This window comes from Ascaphus truei, chromosome 5 (genome assembly GCF_040206685.1).
Source record: "Ascaphus truei isolate aAscTru1 chromosome 5, aAscTru1.hap1, whole genome shotgun sequence".
Lineage (NCBI taxonomy): Eukaryota > Metazoa > Chordata > Amphibia > Anura > Ascaphidae > Ascaphus > Ascaphus truei.
In genome coordinates this window covers 216,649,208-216,673,130 of record NC_134487.1, presented here as the reverse complement: position 1 = coordinate 216,673,130, position 23,923 = coordinate 216,649,208, and the positions used below count along the sequence as shown (strand labels likewise).

Below are 23,923 nucleotides of genomic sequence, written 5' to 3'. Positions count from 1 at the left end.
CACATTTTTTATTTAAAAAAAAATTCATTATAAGCAATTACATTCTTTTATGTATGTTAGAGTGTATTTATCATTCGTGCATGACATTAATAGATTTATTCTATAATACACAGGCTCTAATGTAAATTCAATAATTATCATTTACCACTTTATATACTTATTAATTGCACATATTTTTATATATATACACCCTACACCAGTTCACTAGTGGCGCTAATTATTTTCTTTTTCTTATATATATATATATATATATATAGATATATATTCTTTAAGTCGATAGAAAGTAAGAATGATAAGAAAGCAACTGTCAGTCATTCAAAACTATCAATTCTACAAAGAAGCAACTAACCCAAACAAATGGAAAAATTCCATTCACCACAACTTACCCATTCAAGCTTTCTTTATTTAAATAATATCATGTCCTAAACATGTCCATGTCCAGAGATACTGGCACCTATCAGATGAGAAATACATTGTTCTTGAGCTATCCCAGGAAGAAACGATGTTCACAGAGTGGTGTCTCGGCTCAGACTCCAGCACAGAGCCTTATACAGTATTATTGGCAAGCAGGAGCTAACTACTATGAGAATGTTCTGAACTTACGAGCCCAATATCGGGTGTTGGGGAATACAATAGCCAACCTCTGTATATGGATTAGCTAATGTATCAGGCAGAAAACGATGAGGTCGAGCAAAGCAACGTTTGCAACGAGGTTGATATGCTTCAGAAATCCATGATTGACTCAACCATGTACGTCCAGAATATGCCTTCCTGGAACAATGGATACCAGCAAGGACAATGGGAACTTATACAATACAGGTAAATATCATGCAATATTACTATAATTACATAATTGTAGAGTAATTAATTATATATGAGAGCATCATTAGAATCATATATATTACACATGCGGGAAAAATACACAGACAACATTATGCATACATGTGTTTTTTTTCTTTATAAATATATATTTAAAGATGAATTTCCATGTGCCGTTTTAATAATTTACATATGTAAACATATTGTATATGTGCATGAAGCCAATCTGCACACTGCCAAGTGATTAGCTCAATGTCCGATGGAAACGCTATAATATAATGTATTGTTTAATATTACTAATATCATAATATCGATGGTGCGTCCTCATCATGTGTGTACATGGTAATTTGATGATGCGGACTATGCACTATGACAAAATGCATGAAAATGCCCACCTCCCTGGCGCGCAATATAGAGTGCGCGTGGCCATTTTGATGGCTGCCGTGCTAGACGCTTAAAGCCAGATACACACGAGCAGAACTTTATAGCGTGGATATTGAAGCATATGTCGAACTTCTACATTATTTTTAAATATATTATACATATCTATAATATTAGAGCGCACGCCTGCTTCAAGTAGCATCTTTATTATTGTGCTATCTTTTCATATAATGTTAATTTTCTTTCAGATATCAAGTTTTAACATCGACTGTCCAAAAATATGATTAGAAGTGTCTCAAAGAACAGCTTCAAAACACTGTATAGATAATTGATACAGTGATGCTTATTTTAAATGTTTCTATATATTTGAACATTAATACTTGATATACGCAAATATGTGGTTTTATTATATATATATATATATATATATATATATATATATATATATATATATATATATATATATATATATATGTGTATGTGTATGTGTATGTGTATGTGTATGTGTATGTGTATGTGTATGTGTATGTGTAACTTTATAGCGTGGATATTGAAGCATATGTCGAACTTCTACATTATTTTTAAATATATTATACATATCTATAATATTAGAGCGCACGCCTGCTTCAAGTAGCATCTTTATTATTGTGCTATCTTTTCATATAATGTTAATTTTCTTTCAGATATCAAGTTTTAACATCGACTGTCCAAAAATATGATTAGAAGTGTCTCAAAGAACAGCTTCAAAACACTGTATAGATAATTGATACAGTGATGCTTATTTTAAATGTTTCTATATATTTGAACATTAATACTTGATATACGCAAAATAATTAACCTAAATTGTTACTCATGCTGATATTCACTGCTCCTCTTCTAAAAATCTATGCAAATATGTGGTTTTATTATATATATATATATATATATATATATATATATATATATATATATATATGTGTATGTGTATGTGTATGTGTATGTGTATGTGTATGTGTATGTGTATGTGTATGTGTATGTGTATGTGTATGTGTATATGTATATGTATATATATATATATATATATATATATATATATATATATATATATATATAAATAATATTGCAGCCGGCACTATAAAGGTTAGCATAAGCATGTAGGTGCATGTTCCATAGAAAATTGAATAAAAATACGATACCATTGTTTAGACAATATCAGGAAACATCACTCAAGTAGTTGAAGGTATAAGGTTTGTATTACAAGGCAAAACAAGGCACAATATACGACGTTTCGGTCCCCAAAACCTATCTCAGGGTGGAGCACTGAACGTCGGTATAGTGTGTCTTGTTTTGCCTTATAATACAAACCATATACCTTCACTACTTGAGTGCTGTTTCCTGATTTCAATTAAAAACTATGGTATTGTATATATATATATATATATATATATATATATATATATATATATATATATATATATATATATATATATATACACTGTATATTGGACATGCACTGAGTATGTATATACTGGCTCATATTTATATGTTTATTATATGTGTTTGCCAGTTGTCAAATAAAATAATTTTGATTCAATAGCATATACCAAGTGTCTAATTTTTTATTTTAAAAATCATTCTTGTGTGTTGAGACAGCTGGTTGTTTAAATTCGTACGAGATCCATATCTTAAGTGATGATATCTTTAATTTGTATGTATGACAAGTACTATAGGTAACAAATTTGATATTCAAACAAACATCTTAAATTTTAAATTTAATTTCAAATATAGAACATGAAACTTACTCAATTTCAAACATCAAATGTCAACAACATTGCAATTAAACCATGAAGGATGTGCATTAAAAGTAATCAAGTATATGTACAGTGTAATACATTCTTAAATACATTTTAAAAAATACATACAGCAATATATTGATCTCAAATGTAAACAATTGATAATTTGCAACCTAATTTAATAACAACACATAACGTCACATGTAGATTGCTATGTTAAATTAGAAATTAGCATCATTTAATACATTTTATTTGGACAGTATGAGTTATTACACACGGACATAAAAATATAATGATGATGTATATCAGGCCTGCACAACATACGGCCCACGGGCTGCATGCGACCCGCCTGGCCTCTCTGTGCGTCCCGCGATGACTCCGGCCGGGCGCCAGCTAATTAAATAAATTTAAAAAAAAAGTTTAAAAAAATGGCGGCGATTCCAGCCCCCCCACCCCCTCCATCCCCGGGTTTTGCGGTGCGCGAGGTGGCGGCTGTGCACGGGGGCAGCAGCCTGAGGAGGATGTGGCAGCCGTGAGTATTTTTTTTTTCAATAGCTGGATGCCGGGGGGCGGGGCTTTAGAGTAGAAGGGATTGGTTGGAGGTCATAGCATGCCGGGGGCGGGGCTTAGTACCGGGGAGAGGATGTGCTGAGCTAAGGGGTGTGTGTGGTGTGTGTGGTGTGTGTGTGACAGGCAGCTGCAGGGGGGGAGTGAAAAACAGGCCGCTGCAGGGGGGGTGGGAGTGAAAATAGGGCTGCTGCAGGGGGGGTGGGAGTGAAAAACAGGCTGCTGCAGGGGGGGGTGGGAGTGAAAAACGGGCTGCTGCAGGGGGGGGTGGGAGTGAAAAACGGGCTGCTGCAGGGGGGGGAGTGAAAAACGGGCTGCTGCAGGGGGGGGAGTGAAAAACGGGCTGCTGCAGGGGGGGGGTGGGAGTGAAAAACGGGCTGCTGCAGGGGGGGTGGGAGTGAAAAATGGGCTGCTGCAGGGGGGGTGGGAGTGAAAAACAGGCTGCTGCAGGGGGGGTTGGAGTGAAAAATGGGCTGCTGAAGGGGGGGTGGGAGTGAAAAATGGGCTGCTGCAGGGGGGGTGGGAGTGAAAAACGGGCTTCTGCAGGGGGGGGGCGTGGGAGTGAAAAACAGGCTGCTGCAGGGGGTGTGGGAGTGAAAAACAGGCTGCTGCAGGCGGGGTGGGTGTGAAAAACGGGCTGCTGCAGGGGGGGAGGTGGGTGTGAAAAACGGGCTGCTGCAGGGGGGGGTGGGAGTGAAAAACGGGCTACTGCAGGGGGGGGTGGGAGTGAAAAATGGGCTGCTGCAGGGGGGGTGGGAGTGAAAAACAGGCTGCTGCAGGGGGGGTTGGAGTGAAAAATGGGCTGCTGAAGGGGGGGGTGGGAGTGAAAAATGGGCTGCTGCAGGGGGGGTGGGAGTGAAAAACGGGCTTCTGCAGGGGGGGGGGGGCGTGGGAGTGAGAAACAGGCTGCTGCAGGGGGTGTGGGAGTGAAAAACGGGCTGCTGCAGGGGGGGAGGTGGGTGTGAAAAACGGGCTGCTGCAGGGGGGGGGTGGGTGTGAAAAACAGGCTGCTGGTGGGGGGGGGGCAAATGGGCTGTGGGGGAGGGGGCAAATGGGCTGCTGTGGGGTGGGGCAAACAGAGTGGTTTGGTGGGGGGAGAAGGGATGGGGAGAAGGGGTGGGGGTAGAAGGGGTGGGGGTAGAAGGGGTGGGGGGAGAAGATGGAGAGGGGGGAGAGAGAGGAGGCAGAAGGGAGAGAGGAGGCAGAAGGAGAAGGGGGGAGGGGGGGCAGAAGGGAGAGAGAGGGGAAGAAGGGAGAGAGAGGGGGGGAAGGGAGAGGGGGGAGAAGGCAGAGAGGGGGGAGAAGGGAGAGAGGGGGGCAGAAGGGAGAGAGAGGGGGGAGAAGGGAGAGAGAGGGGGGAGAAGGGAGAGAGAGGGGGGGGAGAAGTAAGAGAGGGGGAGAAGGGAGAGAGGGGGGGAGAAGGGAGAGAGGGGGGGAGAAGGGAGAGAGGGGGGCAGAAGGGATAGAGAGGCGGGGAGAAGGGAGAGAGAGGGTGTATGAAGGGAGAGGGAGGGGGGAGTTATGAGGAAGGGAGGGTGAGGTATGAGGAGGGGAAATGTAATGGTTTTTTCTGTATCACAATAAGAAAACAGTTAAGTAAAAGTTGCGCGCTAAAAGATATTTTTTCGTGGTAGGTGCGCTATGGGGGCCCTGCTCCTTTCATTTGTCCTGGGCCCCATGATTTCTGTTGGTGGCCCTGTTGGTGATGTGAGGTGCAGGGGGGGAGAGGGTAATGGGTGATGTGAGGTGCAGGGGGGGAGGGTGATGGGTGATGGGAGGTGCAGGGGGGGAGGGTGATGGGTGATGGTAGGTGCAGGGGGGGCCATTGGAGGTGCAAGGGGGGTGATTTGAGGTGCATGGGGGTGATTTGAGGTGCAAGGGGGTGATTTGAGGTGCAAGGGGGTGATTTGAGGTGCAAGGGGGGTGATTTGAGGTGCAAGGGGGGTGATTTGAGGTGCAAGGGGGTGATTTGAGGTGCAGGGGGGGTCATTGGAGGTGCAAGGGGGTGATTTGAGGTGCATGGGGGTTGATTTGAGGTACAGGGGGGGTGATTTGAGGTGCAAGGGGGGTGTTTTGAGTTGCAGGGGGGTCATTGGAGGTGCATGGGGGGTGATTTGAGGGGCATGGGGAGAGTGATTTGAGGTACAAGGGGGGGTGATTTGAGGTACAAGGGGGTGATTTGAGGTGCAGGGGAGGGGTTATTGGAGGTGCATGGGGGGTGATTTGAGGTGTATGGGGGGTGATTTGAGGTGCATGGGGGGTGATTTGAGGTAAAAGGGTGGGTGATTTGAGGTGCAAGGGGGGTGATTTGAGGTGCAAGGGGGGTGATTTGAGGTGCAAGGGGGGAGAGTGATGTGAGGTGCAAGGGGGGAGAGTGATGTGAGGTGCAAGGGGGGAGAGCGATGTGAGGTGCAAGGGGGGAGAGCGATGTGAGGTGCAAGGGGGGAGAAGGATGTGAGGTGCATGGGGGGTGTGATGTGTGTGCTGTGCAGGGGGGTATTGTGTGTTTGATGTGGAGGGGGAGTATTATGTGTGTGGTGAGGGGGAGAGATGGGGGTATGAGAGATAGATGGGGAGTATCGCAAAGGTTGAAAGTGAGGGGTTCTGGGGGAGATATGAGGATGATGATGAAGGGTGCTGGGGGAGATATGAAGATGATGATGAGGGATGCTGGGGGAAATATGATGATGATGATGATGATGATGATGATGATGATGATGATGATGATGATGATGATGATGATGATGATGATGATGATGATGATGATGATGATGATTTTACCCGTGCGGCCCAATTTTTTTTTTCCTTGGAGCAGTTCGGCCCTTCTCACTTTACGAGTTGTGCAGGCGTTATGTATATACACATTTGCTTGGATTTTTGGATACTCCCTGTTTTCGCACTCTGGCACCTCTCTGTTACATCCAAGATGTTGCTTAAGATGATCGAAAATATCAGGCACCATTGCTGTAAACATTTTGTATGTGTTTAATATTATTTATGAACAAGCATCTAACAAATAAGTGACAAGTACGGACATATCATTAAATGCAAGTAAATGGAGTCCTACATTATGGCATGTGCTGTAACGCATGCGCAATCAGAGATTTACATTTGCGCATTTGCATTATGAGTCCATTGTGCCGGTGAGCGCGCTTGGCGCTTAGCGTAGTCAGCACAATGAATAATAATTTCTCCTGCCACACTCACGATGCCCGTGCCTGTGACCGTATGCTCACGTGCGCTATGCGCTTTACAATACTTCTAACATGTTAGTTTTTGCGCGTTGAAGGGTCACATGACCTAATCAGCCAATCAGCACCAGTCACTGCTCGGCCACGGCACCCCCGATCGAGCAGAAACAAACATTTGCACGATAGTCGATCGCACAAGCATGAGCGCAGTCAGAAGCACACTGCAATCAGTAGTATTTCTCAGGGCAAGATGCTGACCCCTACGCGTTCGGCAATGTTGGATATACCAATGCGACACAGTGCCCCCCCCCCTAATGACCACGGACCACAGAGAAGACCGGACTGTAGCCACGCCACTGTTGAAAAAATAATCCAGTTTATATACTTATAGTGTTATAACAATAACTGTAACTATGCATGCTTGTGTTCTTCAGCATATCATCTTAATTTAGTTGCATGTCCTTTGTGGTCAACAAGAATACATGTAGTTGTGATTGTGATTGAAATTGAATATGATTCATTCACAGTGCTCCGTTTTGCTCTCGGAAGTATCCCACTACCAAACAACACACGGACACGGTTGTATAACGGCATCATTTACTAATCAGTCTAGCACCCAGCATTGTTTTGCTCAATACATATATCATGTGGTGTATTATCTGTGCCTTATATCTGTTAAGTGTTGTCCACATGCTGGTTTAGAAATTGCGGGATCTGGATACATTGTTATGTGATTTGGCTATACAACACATGGCATGCTAGTAATGACATAGGACTTCATTATTCCTTACACAGTGTGTTGTTACAATATAACATCTGGGTTAGGAGATTTTACATCTCCACCGATTACACATTTTGTTACTTATACATCAGGTAGCAACAATTTGGCTGTAACAACTTTATACTGCCATAGATTGGGTGGCAATACTAATACATATACCCTCTGCATTGTTCTATTTACACATGACCATTTATAATTGTGTTGTTTATTTAGCCAGCGGAATTTGGACTGAGTCTACTGTATGTTGTGCGTATTTATTCATTTATAGACTTTTTAGGGATAATAATTGTTGTGCCTAAGTGCGATTACTAATATATGCACTGGTCCTATTCCAGTCTCCTATGTTCATGTCTTGGACTGATGTGCAGGAATTTTCTAATAATCGCTACAATTATTACATTTTGTTTCCAAGGAGCTAAACCTACATGAGAATTATACCCATACTACAAGGGTTTATAGTTCCACAGGAGTACACTTATTTAGGTGTTAGTAGGCTCTATTCTGAACCCACTTGTGGGATCCTATACTGTATATCATCTCTGATCGATAATGACAACTCAGTCAGTTGTTACCCATTCTGAGCCACCTTATTTGGGGATTTTAATATTGTTGTGTTATATTTTAAACGTCGTCGCTATGAATAATTATAAATAAAACTTTTTTATTTTTTGTGTCAATGAGAATTATACTCACTCTAATGTGTCTATTGAAGGGAGCTATTTAACTCCTTAGTGGGATATTGTATGCTCTGACTATGATAGTTCATTCACTTACACTCTGAGTGCAGTCATCTGGGTTCTAGTGTTAACCTAGTGTTAACTTTCGTTTCTTACATATGCCCATATGCCAATTCACCTGAGTTTACTTATTTGATGTATTAAGAGAGCGTTGATTCATTTTTGTAGTTGGTTATCATTTAATGTTATCCATGTTCGCTACAACTATGCTGAATATTCTTGATGACATAACAGCTGTATCGTTTATAAAGGTGTGTGTGTGTGTATCATTATATATGTGAAATGTACAGTAGGTGAAAATAATAATTACTATAGATCAGAATATAACCAACTGGATTTGTGTACAAATAATCTGACTATTCTGTCTAAAAGACATACACATGAAACAAACATGATATTAACGCTTAATCATATTATATGTACTCACTCACCAGCCAACCATACCCAAAATAACCCGTTTCAAATGCATGGAAGACTGATGAGTTTGTCAGAATAGAGGAATCGTGGCTGGAACCCGGGAATTTGGCTACCACATTCAGAATTTTCATGTTGACATCGCATACAACCTACGCATTGATGGAGTGAAAGTGTTTCCTGTTACAGAACATGTGCTCATCTACAGTCGGCGGGCTCAGTGCAACATGTGTGCAATCTATTGCACCCATCTCGCATGGTAGCCAGGCTATGTTATAAAAGCCATTCCTGAGTTCCAGCCACTCTGTCTGCTCTCTAGGAAAATCAATATAATTCCTTGCACATCTAGTCAGTGCACATACAGTAGAAACTTGCTATGGGCCCGCGAGAATGACGACTGCGAGACTCCGCCTACTATGCCCACAATTGTCTGAAAAGACGCAAAAGCAAGAAAATGGAATGAGCTAAGCATTTTAACAAGGTCATTTTAATTTGCATGACCTCTGCCTGTTACGTAATTAAAATCTTCTCTTAACTCTTCATAAAGAGAGAAGATTGCTTCTGAGCTCAAACAATATCGGCTAATAATTTCCTCCTTACTAAGAATGTCCAAAAGTGTTCTGTCACGATATACCCGTTGCCGGGGCACCACCTCTTTCCTATTCCCTCTCCCTTGTCTTCCCCTCTCTCTCCCTCTCCTTTCCTTCTCCACTCTCCCCTGTCCTCGCTTAACTCTCCCCCCTCACCTCCCTATCCCCTCTCCCCCCCTGTCCCCTTTCCTCCCAAGCCAGGGCTCTCCTCCTCTCTCCTGTCTCAACTGTCTCCGGTCTCTCCTGTCTCAACTCTATATCCATATCTCCACCCGCCATCTCACCCACAAAGTAAGTGTGAGATTTTATGTGGTTAAGTAGGTATGTAATGAAGTCACGTGACTTTAAATAATTGAAGCTGTTTGAACAAATCATTAGAAACAATACCCTCCATGTGTATTTGTAAACAATGAATATGTGTTCATTAGCATGGTGTAATCGTTATAAATTGATTATTATTGAAGTTGTGATGTATCTATTCGTATACCTTGTTTAGTCAATGAAAAACAGATGTTTGTAATGTCTGTATTTCTAACGTACCCAACAGTCAGAAATTGGAGTAGCAATCATCGGTTACGTATAATTGTTACTCAAGCATTTAAGCATTTTGACATTTAAATTCCCACGCACACAAAATAAACAAAATTCATATGTGAAAACCGTTATAAACATATTGAAGTCTTGATTGAAAGGGCTAAACACGATAGTAACACAAAAAATGTTGCTCCATGACACAATAAAACATGTAGTGAATAGGTTACCCATTATTGTTAAATGTTTAAATGTATGTAACCAGTGAGACTATATGTCAACACTGTCACAATAATTCTCTTTATATGTTAAAGATGCAGTTCAAAGTGAAGTAAACCACGAATTGTATGTATTTTGTCGCATTAAATATGTGCATCAGTACAATCTGCACAATGACAAATGATTAGCTACATTGCAGATCGATCAGTTGTCCGATCGATCAGTTGTACAATCGATCGCTTGGTCGGGTTTGTTACTTCATTTATTGCACAACATTGTGGTAAATGTTTGCCATCAATATTATAGGACTGGCCACTTAATAGATACAATTTCTCCATTGCTAGAGAGAGGCCGGGGATCAAGAGGCGGAGCCAATCACAAGAGGAAGGGGCTGTCACTTTTCTAAAGCGGTCTACATTGTAAACATTATACATTTTTAAGGAAAATGTATGTTATGTTTTTTTGACATGTGGAAGTATTTTGCCATTGTACATAAATGATTTATTATTTTAAACACACATGTAGGATATTCTTTGAACTACACCTTTAAGGCGTCCCGATAGAAATATCCAGCAAGCCTGTAAATGTTCATGAACCCCTATATAAAAAGAACATCAATAAGTGATATATTAACCCCTTCATAACCTAAGTGGTGACACAATAAGGTCATAAAGTTCAATACTTATATTTATTACAACTCATACTTTTCAAGACCACGGCATCACAACTACAAAGCAATATGTATCAGCTCCAAAGACTCCATGCTTTAAACATACTGTATGTGTAAAAACTGCATTTTCTTTTCTAAGCCCCATCTCGCAGCTTCTCACTACCCTCTTGCCATCTATTCCGGGCGAGACGATTTTGAGTGGAGATCTCAATTCTAGAGCAGCGCTTTGCATTGATAAGCTAATCGGGGCTACAAGAATACCACAATTTTGAAAAGTTGGCAATAGTGGCTTATCGTCGCGCGTATGGAGATTTTTTTTATCGCCGAAAAAATTGCCGAAAAGCTCTTATAACCGACTCATCGGAGCTTACTGAATAGCAGTAGACTTTTTTGCCGATAAGTGGCTTATCGGTGCTTACTGCATAGGCCCCTATATCTGTAATTGAGGATTATGTGGAAATACTGTTTTAATAGATTGATTTTACTCTTTAATTGCACATGGTCTCTTTGATTTTTATGAACCTCTTGATGAATCCTTCCTTCTGCAACAAGCATTTTCAAGGACAGATTGACTTATTTTTAGTTTATATTTGTTTACTATTTGTATAACCCTTTGTTGGTCTGGAAATGCACAGATAGTTGTAGTTTTTCACGTTATTACATAAATATTTAAATAGGGAAAAATACTTAAGTAGGACATTTTTGCTAAAGTTCACGAACGGGACAAAGGTGTTCACGAAAATGCCAATGTTCAACAAAAAAGATTGCCAAATGTTAAACGTCAATGTTAAATGTCATGTTGCTCTATATATACTGTACTGCCAAATACTGCTATATTTTGCTGAAAAATAGAGAAATTCAGGTAAAATTGTGGTGAAACTGACAAATTGTTGCTGTAATTTGGTGAAAACAGTTTTTGGATCACATTTCATTTTTTTTAAATGGTTTCAAACTTAAAAGTATAGAGAAAAAAAAAAGATTTGTGGATGTTTATAATTTCTTGGATTCTAATTTTTAATAGTTTTATTGTATAACGAAAACATTCAAGGCAGCACCCATAATCAATTCAATACACCACAGCCTCAAATCGGTGTGCTGTGAGCTGATTCCTTGGAATGGAGAAGAGATCAGCTTTATTGAAGTGAATGGGATTAAAATATTATCCAGAACATTGGAGAATAGGCAAATGCACTTTTCAAGAGATGTGTGAACTTGCAGAGATCCATTTTGCCACTGTTTGACTCATACTTTAAAAAATGTTACATTATAGATAATGTTAAAAATATAGACATATTTATCGAGTTCAACCTATCTTAGACATAGACGACACATAATCTTCCTATATTTGTATTTACAGTTCATTGATCCAGAGGAAAGCAAACACACAACCCCAATCAAAACATTATCCAATGATGTCTCATAAGGGAAAAATAAATTCCTTCCCGACTCCAGAAATGACAATCAAACTTCTCCCTGGATCAACATCCGTCCTATGTTTACTTGCAGATGCAGCCACCAGTATTAGAACACTTACCTGGGAGATTCTGGGGCAGTCTCACAGTAAATGCCTCAACATGCCTTAACATTGCTTCAACATTTCTGTGAGATTCTTAATGGCCCATCGGATTAACACAGTAGGGGGACTGCAGGGACCCATGCTTTGTAATCCGATGGGCCATTAAGAATCTCACAGAAATGTTGAGGCATGCTGAGGCATTTACTGTGAGAGTGCAGCAGAATTTCCCAGGCAAGAGTTCTAATACTGGTGGCTGCATCTGTACTTGGTATATCCCTCTATAGCCTTTGTTTTGAAAAAGATGTCTAACCTAAAGATATCAATTGGATTGACTATACAGGACCCCATACACAAAACTGGAAGTTGGATGATGTCACTTCCGGGATGGGTGGCAAGGGTCACCAGTATATTTTAACAGCACTTTTGCAATTGTCTGTTAGCCACACCTACCTAAGGAAATGCCCAGAAGGGCCCGACATGTTGTAGTTGTTCCACAAAAAAATTGCACTTTTTTGCACCTGACATGCAGTGATGATGCATTCCTTACAAGGAGAAATCTTAAGACGTGAGTCTTACTCTTTGAGTGCTGCTGTCACTCTTTATTGTGTTCTTTACACAATTTACAGTGTGGCCATACTAATAAAATTATGCACCTCTAAACATTTTCTGATATTAATTGTTTAGCCCACAAAAGTATATTTTTTGTATTTTTCTATCTATTGTATCTGCCATAACTCAATTTGTCACTGAATTCCACATTTTAATACTGTTTACTGCAAATAACCCTTTCCTTTGTTGTTGGGGAAATCTAATTTCCTCCCATTTTAAGAGATTGTACATATGTCATTTGTACTGTCCTTGGGATGAATAGTACTTTTGAAAGAACCTTGGAATATATTTGTATAAGGTTATCATATCCCTTATTAGACACCTCTTTTCCAATGTAAACATATCTAATTTTAGCTTTCATAAATCAGACATTCAATCCCTTTTTCTATTTTGTGACTCTTCTCTGTACTTATGGTACAATAGTTTCATAATGTCTGTTTTTATAGAGTAGGGCCAAAACAGTACTACATATTGAAAGTTTAGTCTTACTTAGGATTTATACAGTGGCAGAATTATGTTTTCTTCAATTCTAGCCATACTCTGTTTTATGCAAGATTATATTTTATTTGCCTTCACAGCTACTGCCTGATATTGAGCACTATCGCTAAGCCTGTTGTCTACAAGCACTTCTCAATCCTTATCCATCAAGGAGCGACCTAATTGTTCCTATTTAATTTGTATGTGGCCAGTTTATTCTTAAATGTATCTGTATTAAACCCCAATTGCAATTTACCTGTCCATGTTTCCAGTCTATCCAAGTCCTTCTGTCGATTAATTACATCCAGCACTGATTTTGCAACCTCACATAATTTTGTGTCACCAACAAAGATGCAGATTTTAGTTCTAAACTTTTGTACCTTTGAACTTTTTTGACCCAAAATTTCAGAAAATGTTGCTACAACCTTTCTAAGTTCTATTAAAATTGCCTTGAACTTGTCTAACTTCTTGTGAAATTGGTGAATTTCACCAGCAAATCTATTTCCTGAAATAGGACTCTCACAAAAAAAAAAAAAACATATTTCAGGCAATGGAATTGAGTTATCTTTTACTGGCCAACTGTTTAGAAACGTGAAAAGTTTGCACACCTCTAGTTGTCCTTAATTTTGAATCACTAACCAGTAGATTAACCACAAAATTGTTTTCTAGTGTGTTAAATATTTTTTACAAATATTTAATTTTTCAGATTTTGAAGTAACACTTATTTGTTTAATGTGTATAAAATGACCTCACAATATCCACCAATTAATCTCTTTAGGTAAAAAAAAGAAAAGAAAAAAACTTTTTTTTTTATTCCATCGTCTAAATATAATTTTGGATTATTTTGATAGATTGAAGGTTAAAATAGGATTACATGGTAAAAATTGCCAGTGGGATTATATTTGTCTTAATTGACAAAGAAAAATAACAAAGGGTCTCCACAAAACAGATCAAGTACACACTTTAACGCATTTTTAGAGCTATTAGTGTATCAAATGTTTGCCACTTTGTAAAATGCTGATGACAATAAAGAAAAATGTTAGAAAAGAAAATCTATTTCTTAAGAGCAGTTGTATCTCAACCGTTGAAACTGACCAAGATATACTGTTTATTTTCTGTGTTTCAAGGGGGATAATTTGTATCTCTACTTTTAAAAAGGTAGCGCTCAATATTGCTCCCCCAGATAACACATCATTCCCAATACAATGCAGAAAATTAGTTTCCATAGGATTCAATTGCATTGTTTGTGCAGAATATTAAAGCATGTTCCACCATACCGAACGTGAAGCCTGCAGGTACTGTGTGCATTAGCATTTATGTTTTTAAAATATGTTCAGGAAACCAGTATGCTATTAGAAACTTAAAGCTGTAATTCTAAAAGTGTTTAATTGACAATGAGAACTATAAACACCTGTCATGTCATTGTTTAAAAAAAAAAAAAGACATCAGAGTCTTAATCCCTTTATTCCGTATTAGTAAATCATAGATAATAGAAAATATATATTAGTAATGCAAAACAATAGCTCAAGAATGGCAATTTAGTTAGACACAGATTATTATTTTTAGCCCAAAAGAAAGTTGGCATGACTTGGGGTAAATAAAGTTCCTCAGCTTTTTTTTTTTTTTTTAATAATTCTTTATAATTTAGCACTCTTTTCTTGATATTAGCAATAAGTCAGTTAATAAATTGCATTCACCAACAACAGATGAATAGTAAATGCCTCTGCCAAAGCTCTCTGGCTTTACCATATCTGTAGCGATTTGATCATGTCCTGTACATTTCCCTTACCACATCCTGGTGCTGGCGGATGACGTCACTCTGCTCCGACCTCCCCCTTCTAGAGAAGCTGATCTGGGACTACTTGGGACTGCATTCTGCTACAACCTGCTGTTGCTAGAACAGTTCCCAACAGCACAAACACATTTGGGGATATAACTCTTTATCAAGGGATAGCAACTGGCTATTTCTTATGGCTATTTATTTACTCATGTGCAATATCATTGGACAAAAAAATAATACATTCTAAAAACCTTTTTATTTAAATCATTAACAAAAACTAATTAAAAACCATGACTTGGTATCTAAATATGTTATAATATATATTATAACTAATAAAACAAGAAAAAAACAGTATACTATATCTAAGATAGGAATGCATACATATCAGTGAACCAAATTATTATTATTATTCAAACTCTAATAGAGCATAATGGACTTCTATATAAATACTAATAACCCAAAAAATAAAGGAATATTTTAAGTGATAAATATCTACAAAAGACATGGGTGTTTAAAATAGAGGATGTAGAGAGAGAATTCAAGAAAATACATAGAAATGATTCTTCTTAAGTCAAAAAAAAACACCAGAGGAGGTGCAACCATTGGTGCAGCAGGAGCCCTGCAACATTACCGGACACACTTCAAGCTGCAGAGGTAGCAGTAGAGATGGGCATTTTTTTTTTTTTTTGCAAATTTGGATCCACCTTGGATCGGGGAGTTCCTTGATCCGTGGATCATTCTACAAAAGAGAAATACAAAATTGCTAAAAAAAAAATTCTTAAGGAGGCAAAGAATCTGTGTCCAGACAAATTTTTGACAGTTCACAAACAGATTGCATCAGGGAGAAAGTGGAAAGAGAGAGAGCATTTTATAATTTTATTAGCAGTGACAAGTTGTATATATATCCCCTCAAACGTCCCTCTAAATAAATTAGGGAGATATATCTGGGCTGAAAAAGAAGCACACCTGAGGTACCTGACTGGGGGATCTGCAAAGTATATTTAAATCAGTCCCATCCCACACTTCCTAAATGGATTTTCATACCAACTATATAAAGTTCATAATAATACTAAGGCACCAACCTAATAACTGAAATGGTATCAGACACAACAGAACAAGAACCCACAACCACTGCTTTCCTAGGCTACAGCTCTAGCAGTGTGAGCTAAACAGCTGATAGGTCGAATCACTGTCACATCCTACTTTTGAGCTGCTCACTGCTCACATATGTACTGTAGCTAATATAGCTATTAGCTTGTCTCATAGGTATCTCAGGTGTGCTCCACAAGGAACATTAAACTGTCAACCAGGAAGTGGAAGTGGTCTGCTTTTAAAGGAAGCCAGGGGAGTGAGCTATTACATGTATAAGCACTAATTTTGGTGCTACAGGTGCGCCGACGAGTATTCTAAAACTTGCCTTAAACTTACCTTGGAAAATCTGGGGCTATCACCAACAAGACCCAGCTACATGCTGCAACATTTCAGTGACATTTCTGCAGAGACTAATGGCCCATCGGATTAACACAGCAGTTTGAATAGGACTGCCATGGATCCCCGCTGTAAATTCGATATTCCATTAGTCTGTCTGCAGAAATGTCACTGAAATGTTGCAGCATGTACCCAGCATGTACCCAGCATGTACTTGGGTCTTGTTGGTGATTGCCCCAGATTTGTTTTTGAATACTCGTCGGCACTACAGTATATGAAGGATATGCACAAAAATAGCTACGGTATATCAGAACAGGGACAACAATATTACTGACCATCTGCCACAGTCTAAGACACACACTGAATTTAAATAATTTATTTTACAATAAATAAAACTATACAAACTACAGGAAGTGATTTCACTGGCTTCCCACAGCACACAGTGTTACTGGGTTGATAAGTCAAAGGCACCTAAGGAATGGGACATGGAGTCAGACCCAACAATATCAGAAGTTGAGCCCACACTATCTCTTTTATTCAGAACAACAGCTCTAGTAGTGTGAGCTAAACAAGCGGATTGTTGCAGTGCACACTGTCTACTAACAACACACCAAGGGATATCTATTTTGTTGATGGTATTTGTAACCTTGAAAGCACTTCAAGCACAAAGTAATAATATGTACTGAGTGCTATGAGTTACTGAGTCCAGGTGACTAGTGTTGGAAGAAAATGGATGCCACCTCTGGTTTTACAAGTAAGCACTATTATTTGTAGACAAAAATTCTTGGTACTATCTGGATGCTATACATTTTTATTTTATTAGACCAGATCTGTGCAATCTCGTTTATAGACATTGTACTTGAGGCATTAAATCCTGCGCACCAGACAGCCTCACGCAACATCTATGCGTTTTTCAGCACCGTGACCCCCTGACGAAGCACGGTGTTGTGAAAAGCGTAGAGATCCCGTGATGCTATCTGGCGCGTGTTCCCATTGGCTGGTGTGGCAAAACCAGGAAGTGCGGGCTGGCATACGATCAGCTGTTGGACAAGTGCTGACATACATCAGCACCTTTTAGTAGCAGCATCGCTCCAAACTCACAGAAAGCACACGCATCCTTTTGTGGTAATTGTTGATATTTGCATTCACATTTATATTTAAATCACTTCATGCATTGGTTTTTGTATATGTAGATTCTCTTAATATATGTTTTTAGTTACTTTTTTTGGTCTTTTAAGCATTTAGCTTATTGATGTCATTGCTTTTTTAGCATTATTGTGCTTTAATATGGATTATCTGAACCCATATAGGACATAGTGATTCTTTGTTTTTATATTAAATGTATACATTTTTTCCATTACTGATCCCAGGTGCGCTGTTTGCATTTTCTTTTCTGTATTCCAATATCTATCACTGAAAATTGAATATTATTATCTAGATTTAACTTGACAGCTCCTTGAGAACGTGTGTATTACTGTATATTCATCAATACATGTACCCCTATACAATTTTATTATTCACCAAATTAAATGTGTATCTCAAAAATGTATTTATACATTGTTATATTTTAATACACAATATTTTGTACATTGTTTTGTAATATTTTCTACATTGTTATATATGTATATACAGTATACATATACAGTAATACCTGTATCATTGATTAATAATTATGAGCCTTGTTATTCTCCAACATATTATTATTATTTATTTTGTAAATTATTGTTATTATTATTATTATTATTATTATCATCATCATCATCATCATCATCATCATCATCATCATCATCACCACCGATTATTCAATCTTAGTATAAATTGAATCTGCTTTATTTCTGAAAAAAAAAGAATGCACTTTAAAATGTACCAAATTAATTTGGCCAGCAGAAAACAATGCAGGTGCATACAGCACCATAGTTACATGAAAGTGTCTATTTACTGTACAACATTAGGCTGCCGGCTCTATTAACTCCTCCCTGCCACTCTCTCATATATTTAAGACGACACTTTGTTTTAATGCTGCTGCTGGTGCAAAAAAAAAATAAAGCCAACTTTGCATTCTTAAACTTTTCCACATCTTTAACGATTTCCTATTTATTAATTATTTTAATATGCTGCATAAAGCCTATTGTACATTTTTTCGTTCAAAAGAGCAGTGTTCTATTTAGATATTGAGCCAACAATAATACGCCTGCTACAATGCCAGGTTAAATCTCAAAACATTTGCCAAAGAGAGATGGTATTTGTCTTCCTTCACTCGTTCTCTCTCTATGAAGCTTTACATTGATATGTATATTGAGGGATCTTTCCAAGCGGCGGATTCCCAATGAATGTAATTACAGATAACAACTATAAATAAGGAAAAGAATGAAGGCACAGCGTCAACAATATAATTCATGGTCATAATTCTCTTACAGCCTTTATGTTTATGATTCAGATCAATTAGACTATGAAATATTCTCACATGGTAATTATGGATGATTTATAATGGTATAATTCCCATGATGCCTAAAATCCATGAAATTACAATTATGAAAATGTGTAATTAATTAACCATACAGAGGGTGCAGCGCATAATATTTTCCTAGTAAACAATGAGGTCTCTAAATGTTATTAATAAAAAAATAACTTATTAAGCATCACGTACAGTTAAAATTGGGATAGGTCACACATGTTGTACTTTACCGAACATCGTGTTGGCAAGAGCAACATTATTGTTCTCCTTACAACACTTTGGATGAATTTGAAGACGATATGTAGCAGCCTCAAACAACCTACAATGCGAAGCGTAACGCAATGCAAGTTTTGCATTGCAATGCGATGCCTGTCCTTCCAGAATCAGAGAGGTTAAAATGCAAAGAGTGTTGGAAAGCTACTGTATAATGTTTTTAACAATGGCTTAAACTGTAGCATGTCCAAGATACAGTATGTATCTCAAACTTCGAAGAATTGTTGTTTTTTACCTTTTGTACAGTATAGCAAACATGCAGCAAATATGATCAGTGCTGACTGCATCACCAAATATATGGTTAGTAGAAACCACTGTGGGCTACGAATGGACAAGCACGTGAGAAAATGCTGATGGTACTGTAGCTGCACTATTTTAACAGTTGTTAGAGATTGAAAAGACACATGGGACTGCGGGTATTGCCCTCAGAAATCAGTAAATCTAAATGAGATTTACTTATTTTTTTATAAGACTTTTACAAATGGATTGCGTTTTTTGGAAGAGAGCACGAAGTGGGTAGGGAAACAAGGAAATAGAGAATATAGTAGATGAAGAAATAGATGAACATTCAAGGCAGTTTAACAAGGCAAGAGAGAGAAAGTCAGAGAGAAAATGAGGGATACACTTACACAGCACCAGGACGAAAGGCTTCTAACTGATGATTTCACAGCTTTCCATATCTGCCAGTTGTTTCTGTGAAACGTCAGTGGGTTACGTGCCTTTAAGGATGTGGAGTGAAGGAGAGTCAGAGGGTCTGCAGACTTTGGGGATTGTGGTGGTTGTATGTTCCTCTCTGAAACTTTTGCACTTCCTTGGGCTTATAGATTTGTCAGATGGTAAGAGATCTTAAGCTTTGAAGCTTTTATTGTATCCTACAGTATTTTATGAGCATGTGATTATTTCAAATTAATTTAATGGTGTTATTTGTCTAATTAAGGTTCATATGAATTTCCATTACTTGGTATTTTGGATGATTCTTACACATACTCAATTTCTTATTTTACATACACGTTGTTTAAAAAGGTAAGTCATATTTTATAGGATATAATGCAAGACGGTAAAATAGTTTTTTCTCGGATATGTTTGTATTCCTGTTAAAGTAAAAAAAAAAGGAGTAATTTTTAGTTAAGTGTACTTGTTGAAAAATAATTTTCATGAATTCAGTTTAATCATTTAAAAGTTGGAAATTGTTCACTTGATGAAATTAATTTAATTCTATTTAAACAAAAATACGACCAAAGCATTGAATATGTGGATCACATTTTATTTATTTACTCTAGTCTGCTCCTTGATGCCTAAACATTCTGTATGAGAGAGAGAGAGAGAGAGAGAGAGAGAGAGAGAGAGAGAGTGAGAGAGTGTGAGAGAGAGAGAGAGAGAGAGAGAGAGAGTGTGTGTGTGTGTGTGTGTGTGTGTGTGTGTGTGTGTGTGTGTGTGTGTGTGTGTGTGTGTGTGTAAGAGGGTGTGTGTGTGTGTGTAAGAGGGTGTGAGAAAAATGCAGAGATATTTTTCAATCCACATGGACTTTTTTTTCCTGCAGCAAAGTAGCTGTAGACAGTGTTAATCTAAACTGAAATATTCATGCTCTGTTAAAGTATCTAATAATTTTGTAATTGAAAGAAGTGTAATATAATTAGCAAGAGCATGCTCTAAATGAAACCAGTATGTTGCCTCCAAGTAATACAATTAATTATGGAATTCTGGTCATATTAATTTATAGTTGTTGACTGCTCTAAATTCACTAACATACTAAATCAATGTGTTATGTAATGTCATAAACAAATAGGATCTCTAAAATATGTACTATCTGTAATGTGTGTAGCTACAGTATGAGCTATTTATTTTGAGAAACCAAAGAATTAACAAATTCAATGTTGGAACTTGGAATATACAGTAATCTGAACATTTACATTTATATTGCTATCCAGAAGGCAGGAGTTTGCTTCTGATTAAATCAGCCTCTCATTCATATCCAGCCTCTCATTCATGTATCTTTTTTTCCACCGCAAGATCTTAATTAATCACATATATAAGTTCGGTATAACTAATTGTGGCCTCAAAAAAGGGCCAAACTGTATACATAAAGAAATGAACGATAATTTCTATTTTTCAAAATGTGTATATCAAACAGCAGTTTTACAAGGGTTACATCTTTTCTCTGGCTTATAAATGGTTTTGTCATTATGAGCTTAAAAATGGTTTTGTCTGGTTTAAAAAAGGTTTGGTCATTATTTGTTGGAAAGATTTGGGGCACTAAGGTATCTTGTTCCTTATTAGGCTGTCCTGTCTTCGATCTCCCATTCTGAAGAATGTATTTAATTTATTTAATTTATTATATGACCGACTTACATGGATATGATGCTTGATTTTTGGATTGCTCTCCTTATTCAAAAAAGTTAAAAATCCTTTTAAAAATATGCTATTGACTTTTAATGTAGTAGATTCTCAGTGGCTACAACTTGGGGAAAAAACATCAATCCCATCAATGTCCCAAGTGCAGAATAAATATATTATGTTAATTTTAAAGGTACCGACTACCGAAAAAAAATATGGGTGACTTGGCATTGAAGTTTGTTACTTTGGAGCTTTTCTACTGTATATAATATTTGTTGGCATTGAAGTTTGTTACTTAGAGCTTTTCTACTGTATATAATATTTGTTATTATTTGAACTTTCCTCCATGGGTCTTTGCATGTTGTTACTCAGTTACATAATTTGTATCTGATACCTGATACCTATATGATTTGGTCTAAATGGATTTTATTAAATTTAATTGGTACAGTATCCTGAGTTGAGATTACATAACTACATGGTTTTCTGCCTTATTTGATCAATTTGCTTACTGGTTCCCCCTCACTTCCCTTTTTTTTCTCATATTATAATTTAAAATTCTAAAAACTATATATGTATACAGTACTTTAACACTCATAATTAAAGATTAAAAAGGAGAAACCTGGGTAGTATGGTATCCATAATGCTGTTTACTTTGCCCAAAACAATTTGGCATAAAAACAAAGAAAATATAGGCACAAATACAACTGAGAAATTGATTAAATGATAATTTGAATAACATTTTGCAGCCTTGCAAGAGTAAAACCCCCTTTGGGCTACTTATTTGACAGCATATGAACTGTAGTGTCCAGACCTGCTGACAGATTTCTCAGGGGCCAGGACTAAAGTTTCTTCCGGGCCCCCCTCCCATGTCGCTGGTATGGTGACCCCCCTATTTCACGCAAATGTGCCCTGCCCATTTCACACCTCAAGAGCCCTCCTTTATTTCCCCCCTCTTCCCATGTATTTCTCTCTCCTCCGTCTCAATCCCTCTTCCTCAATCACCCCCTCTCACTCGCCCCCACCTTCTGTCAATTACCCCACTCACTCAATCCCCCCGACAAAGTACATATTAAAAAGACCCCCCCAATCCATATTAAAAAGACCCCCGCTCCCTCCCCAATACATATTACAAAAACCTTAACTCTCCCCCAATACATATTAAAGAGTTCCGCTCCCCCAATATATATTTAAAAGTCCTCCGCTCCCCCCAATACATATTAAAAAGGCCTCCGCTCCCCCCAATACATATTAAACTACCCCTCCCCAATTCATATTAAAATCCCCCCACTCCACCTCAATGCATATTACAATCCCTCCACTCCCCCCCCCAATACATATTAAAATCCCCCCACTCCCTCCAAAAAGACTTACCTTGGGGATGCTCAGGCCAGGTCCGTAGGCTGCGGGGGGCAAGGCCGGCGCTCCAAGTTGGGCCCGACCTCTGTCCAGGCCCGGCTGCCAGTAGCAGCTGGGCCCCGGCTCTCCATCAAATGCCTGCAGGCCTCTCCCTCACTGTGTCCCATGTGCTTCCACCGTCAGCATTATGGGGGGTGTATTTTTTTATATGTATTGGGGGGGTTAGGGTATATTTTTATAGGTATTGGAGGGGGTGGGGGGGTATTTTTATATGTATTGGGGGGTTAAGTAAAAGTTGCGCGCTCAGAATCTTTTGGGGGGCCCTGCTCCTTTCATTTTTAGGAAGTGTCGGATGGGACTCCTTTAAATATATAATTTGCACTTGTATATCTCTCCCTCGACCAGTTCACCCATCTCTATTAATTGGTGACTTTTTGTCTTTTTGTAATTTAGCCAAATCTACAGCAGCAATCCACTTTACTCACCATAAAAAAGAAATGTCTCCTTTCTTTTTCACCATTGCAAAGTCATTTTTTCTGTAGTTTCATTAATCCTGTCCTTTTAAAATTGTGTTGTTAACTTCCAGAGATATCAGGTTCTGAAATGTGCCTACCTGAGTAGAAATGGCCACTGCCATTCACACTTATTAAGACAATAAAAGGTGCCCTGGCAACTGCCAATGCCAGTGTAATAACAAACAGGTAAATATTGAAAATATTGAAGAAAAGTAAGAACTAGATCACTACCAAGTTACAGTATTCTGTGACTTTGGGGGGCGGGGGACACGCTACTTTAAACAAAATCATCTGGCAGTACCATTCAACCTTTTTGTACCAATCATTTGTTTCAAGGAACAAGTGTCAGACTGGCAACAAAAATGTCTCTATAGTTGTGACGCTTTTCATCACATATAGTTAATATTACATTGGGAGAGAAGCAGCATCTTTCCTCATATGTTTGAGATTCAGACATCTTTAATGTTATTAATATCAGTAGACATTGTCCTCTTAATGTGCATACACA

General features: G+C 38.3%; 1 protein-coding gene across 2 annotated transcripts in view; it reads left to right on the top strand.

The window, feature by feature from the left end:
* KCNIP1 (potassium voltage-gated channel interacting protein 1) overlaps positions 1–23,923 on the top strand; it is a 1,268,243-nt gene that overhangs the window by 1,075,629 nt on the left and 168,691 nt on the right. Inside the window, exon 1 of one of the 2 annotated variants that reach the window (XM_075601667.1) lies at positions 19,701–20,046. The exons of the other annotated variant lie outside the window; for it this stretch is intronic. Within the exon in view, the coding sequence (XP_075457782.1) occupies positions 19,869–20,046 (178 nt within the window). The 5' untranslated portion in view covers positions 19,701–19,868. Of the gene's footprint in view, positions 1–19,700; positions 20,047–23,923 lie in introns of those variants that run through there. 2 annotated transcript variants of the gene reach the window in all.